Genomic DNA, 4,349 nt, shown 5'->3' on the forward strand with positions numbered 1-4,349 from the left:
ACACACACACACACACACACACACACACACGGGGGGGGGGTTAGAAAATAGAATAGGAAAACTTAGTGTGTAACAGTGGGTTGGCTTTCTAAGTCACCCCTTGTCAAAGGTCCTACCCACAAGAATGGACCCCACCACATAGGCCTAAGTTTGGCAATTCCCTTTCTCCACATGACATGTATCACAGTTGTCAGTCTTTTGAAAAATAGAGGTGGTCGTAGAGACACTTCCCTCTGAAGAGCCCTAGAGACCACATTCCTTTCTTATATCTGCTCATTTCTCAGCCATAAGCTCCATGGGGATCGGCAGTCTTTAGAACAACCAGGAAGACCCGGAAAACCCAATGGGAAGGACTGTGGTGTGATGGCTTTGAAATCAAACTTCGCTCTGCCAGGAACAAGTAATCTCATATTAAGAGTTTGTCCCATAAGAGGCTAGCTGCATCTTTAGGGCCCTCCAGGTGTGTGCTCCATACACAGAACCCCACTAAAGTAGGAGCAGGCCTGAGCTCTGGCTGGAGATCAGAAAAGGCCCACACAATTTATCCTCATTCTTGTGCCTGATATCCAGCAACCCCTGGATGGTTTTTGGATAAGAACGTCAACTAATATGCGAAAAAAAAAAACCTCTTCTAGAAATTGATGATGCAATGCGTAGCTTTGCTGAAAAAGTCTTTGCCTCTGAAGTCAAAGATGAGGGAGGCCGGCATGAAATCTCCCCCTTCGATGTCGATGAGATCTGCCCGATTTCCCTCCATGAGATGCAAGCCCACATCTTCCACATGGAGAACCTGACCCTGTCTACGGATGGCAGGAGGTAAGAGCTTAAAGCAATGGTGCAGCTGCTGGGGAGAAGCAGCAGGTCCTGAATGCAGGTCGGTCTGAACGCAGGTCACAGACAGAAAGGCCTCTGCTAAGCTTCCAAGTCCTTCCTCCTCCTCACTGCCTCGGTTAGGGCGAGATACCAACGACACAAGAAGAAAGCAGTGGGGTCCCCCACCCTTATCTACATCTCCTCAAGCTAAATAAAGCCTTTCTGTACCCCAGGAAGAGGGCAGAAGCCTCCCAAGTGGGCTGACAGCTGTGGCAAAGCCTCTCGACATAGACATAGCTAGCGGGTGAACCGGAAGGCAAATGCCTTCATCTTCAGATGTGGTCCCTAGTCACTAGCAGTGCTCTCTGGTGTGACCCCCTCTCCAGCCAGTCTGAGGGCACCGTGCCCTTGGGGGGACACGTCATCCCTGCCCATGCTACACCTGTCATGCATGCTTCCCTTCCCCCAGGAGTTACCAGAGAGCGTTCATGAAAAAGAATTATTTCCCTTTCTTTCTAGCACTCCTGAGAGCTAATTCCTTTTGTTTGTTCATTGCAAACCCAGAAAAAGGCGCTTCCAGGGACGGAAGACGGTTAATTTGTCCATTCCACAAAGCGAAACATCTTCTACCAAACTGTCCCACATCGAAGAGTTTATTTCTTCATCCCCGACCTACGAGAGTGTTCCTGACTTCCAGAGGGTGCAGATCACTGGGGACTACGCCTCTGGGGTGAGTCGTGCTTGTGATGCCGAGGTCTGCCGAGCTGCTGCGTGCCATCCTCCTCCCTGTTAGGGCAGATGTGGCGTATCTCCTTTGCACCTTCCCCTGCAGTCAGCACTAGTGCTGAATGTCATTGCCATGCTTCTGTGCCGCTCTATACAACGCTGTAGGTGACCCAGGCTGCAGTGGACAGGCTGGGCAAAAGGACAAAGAAGAGCAGCGACGTGCAGCAGTTTGTTCCTGCAGACTGCGTCATAAAGTAAACAGAGACGAGGGAATGAGGGACAAGGGCACTGCAAGATAGCTGCGGAGGTAAAGGTACTTGTCACCCGGGCTGGAAACCAGAGTTCAAACCTCAGGCCCCATATGGTGGAAGGAGGCACCCTACTCCCGCAATGGTCCTCTGACTTCCACATGCACACCATGGCGCATGCCCAAAACAAATGAAGGGAAATATAATGGAGGAGGTGCTGAAGGAATGGCAACGAAGAGCTCTTGTTGCTCTGTTGGAGGATCTGGGTTCAATTTCCAGCACCCCCACGGTAGCTCATAACTGTCTGCTCAAGCATCCTTTGACCTCCATGCTCACAGTTGTGGCGCACACACGTATGCATGCAAAATATTCACGCATAGTAAAAATGTTAAAAAGAAAGGGAAATTCCAACGAGCTCATTGTCTTTAGGCCAAAGTCTCTGGGTTTGTTCCAGTTGCCTACGCAGCAGCTGGTGCTTGGAATGGATTCTGGTATGTCACAGGGCTACTGAACTCCAGTTACCAACACTCGGCCCCGCTGGCCGATTAATAAATCTCTGCCACACAAACTTGCAGTATCAGCATCCTATTGGTGAAGCTGCTATCAGGTCCCCAGTCTCTGCTCCAAATATAAATACTGGGCCCCCTTCTCATGTAACTGACCCAGGCAGGGTAAGGCCTAAGATGCTCACAAGGCTCAGGGTGCTGAAATGCAAGCTATTCTTGTTTATCTCCTTCGGTATGGTAACCAGGGTGTTGGGTAAATGTCAGGGGCAGGTGCAGACATTAAAGAACCAACGTGAAATGTTTAATTAAATGGTACATACATGGGAATCACAATTTGGAAAACTCCAGACTTCCAAGGGCTTAAAAATCAGGGGACAAACTCGGCGCTTCTGCATTTGGCAGACATGAGAACAGACAGAAGGGAGAAGATGCAAGGAAGGAAGGCAAGAGAGACCCCATGTTGGAAACCTGGGCCACCCATCTTTTCCTTCACTTAGCGGCTGGATATAGCTGAGCTGCTGAGCAGTGTTCCACAGGACTGTGCTTCGTAGCCAACAGGGGCATCCTTGAAATGCAAACAGAGATGGGGAAGGTTGTCTCAGGGCTAAAGTCTCCAGCCTTTAGAATCAGATGATCAATTGACTCTATTTAATTAGCCCTTATTGAGGCCAACTGCTAAGGCTTTGAATGCTGAAGTGCTGAGGGTTGGGGTCGTGAGGGTGAGTGAGTGCCTTTGCCTGCGAGGTCTGTCACAGTGCTACATGGCTGTGAACAAGTGCCACTGGAAGCTGACCCCAGACTGAGCACTTACTTCAGGCGCTCTGGCTAAAGTTTGCATCTACCCCCCCCCCTTCGTTTTCAAACTGAACTCATAAGATTTTATTTTATTTTTAAAATGATCTTCTTTTATTTTACATACCCATCCCAGTTCTCTCTCCCTCCTTCTTCCCCCTACCCCATTTTCCACCACCTGGCTTTTTCTTTTGTTTTGAGACAAGACCTTGATATATAGTTCTGACTGTCCTGGAACGCCTATGTAGATCAGGCTGGCCTTGAAATTACAGTGACCCTCCAGCCTCAGTCTCTTAAATGCTGGAACTATAGGCTTGTGCCATCATTCCCAGTTTCAGAGGTTTGCACTTTGAACGCGCAAATATCACGTGAAAGGAAGAATACATCTACAACGTTAGAATGGGTTCTCCTTAACGATGAAATCACGGGGTCTTGGGTATGACTCAGTAAGTCCACTTACAGTGAAAGAAGGAAGGAACTGAGTTCAAATCCCCAGCACTCATGGCCACACTTGCCTGTGACCCCAGTGCTGGGGGGAGCAGAGACAGTTTCTGGGTCCTACTGGCTGCCAGACCAGCTCCAGGTTCAGTGAGAGACCCTCTCTCAAGGGAATAAGGCAGAGAGTGATGGAGCAGGATACCCAGTGTCCCCCTTGGACATGCACACCCGCAGCATACACACACACACTCACGCACTCACACACACACGCACTCACACACACACACACACTCAACTGTAAAGTCGGGACATTTTCAGAACAGATACAATTAGAAATCATTATGTTACACGAGATAAACCAGACTCAGAAGGACAGATACATCACATTTTCCTACACGCAGAACCTGATTTAAAATTGTGTCTATGACAAAGCCAGAAATTGGGAAAGGAGCCATGAAATGGAGGAAAAGATCTTAAGAAAGGGGGGAAATAGAGGACATGCAATAGGAAAGCGGGGCGACAGGGGACTTGCTGAATGATAAAGGGGAGCAACTGTAGGAAGAAGGGGCGTGGGAGAGGGCAGCAGACAAAGAAATGGATAAGAATGAAGCATATTGACACATAGGAAGACGCCGTGATGAACCCACGACTTTGTGTGATAAGTTAAAAACAGACAAACAAAAACAGTGATAAAAAGCAATCAGTTCTTTTAATCACTTTTCAAAAAATTTTTTGAAGCCGGGCGGTGGTGGCGCACGCCTTTAATCCCAGCACTCGGGAGGCAGAGGCAGGTGGATCTCTGTGAGTTCGAGGCCAGCCTGGTCTA

The 4,349-nt window shown here is 48.8% G+C and overlaps 1 protein-coding gene across 2 annotated transcripts in view; it reads left to right on the top strand.

The window, feature by feature from the left end:
- Positions 1-4,349, top strand: part of Ampd1 (adenosine monophosphate deaminase 1) — a 22,814-nt gene that overhangs the window by 4,455 nt on the left and 14,010 nt on the right. For both annotated transcript variants that reach the window (XM_005357132.2, XM_005357133.2), the window contains 2 exons: positions 636-816; positions 1,378-1,543. In XM_005357132.2, coding sequence (XP_005357189.1) covers positions 636-816; positions 1,378-1,543 — 347 coding nt within the window. The remainder of the gene's footprint in view (positions 1-635; positions 817-1,377; positions 1,544-4,349) is intronic.

Source organism: Microtus ochrogaster, chromosome 21, assembly GCF_000317375.1.
Source record: "Microtus ochrogaster isolate Prairie Vole_2 chromosome 21, MicOch1.0, whole genome shotgun sequence".
In the NCBI taxonomy this organism is placed as follows: Eukaryota; Metazoa; Chordata; class Mammalia; order Rodentia; family Cricetidae; genus Microtus; species Microtus ochrogaster.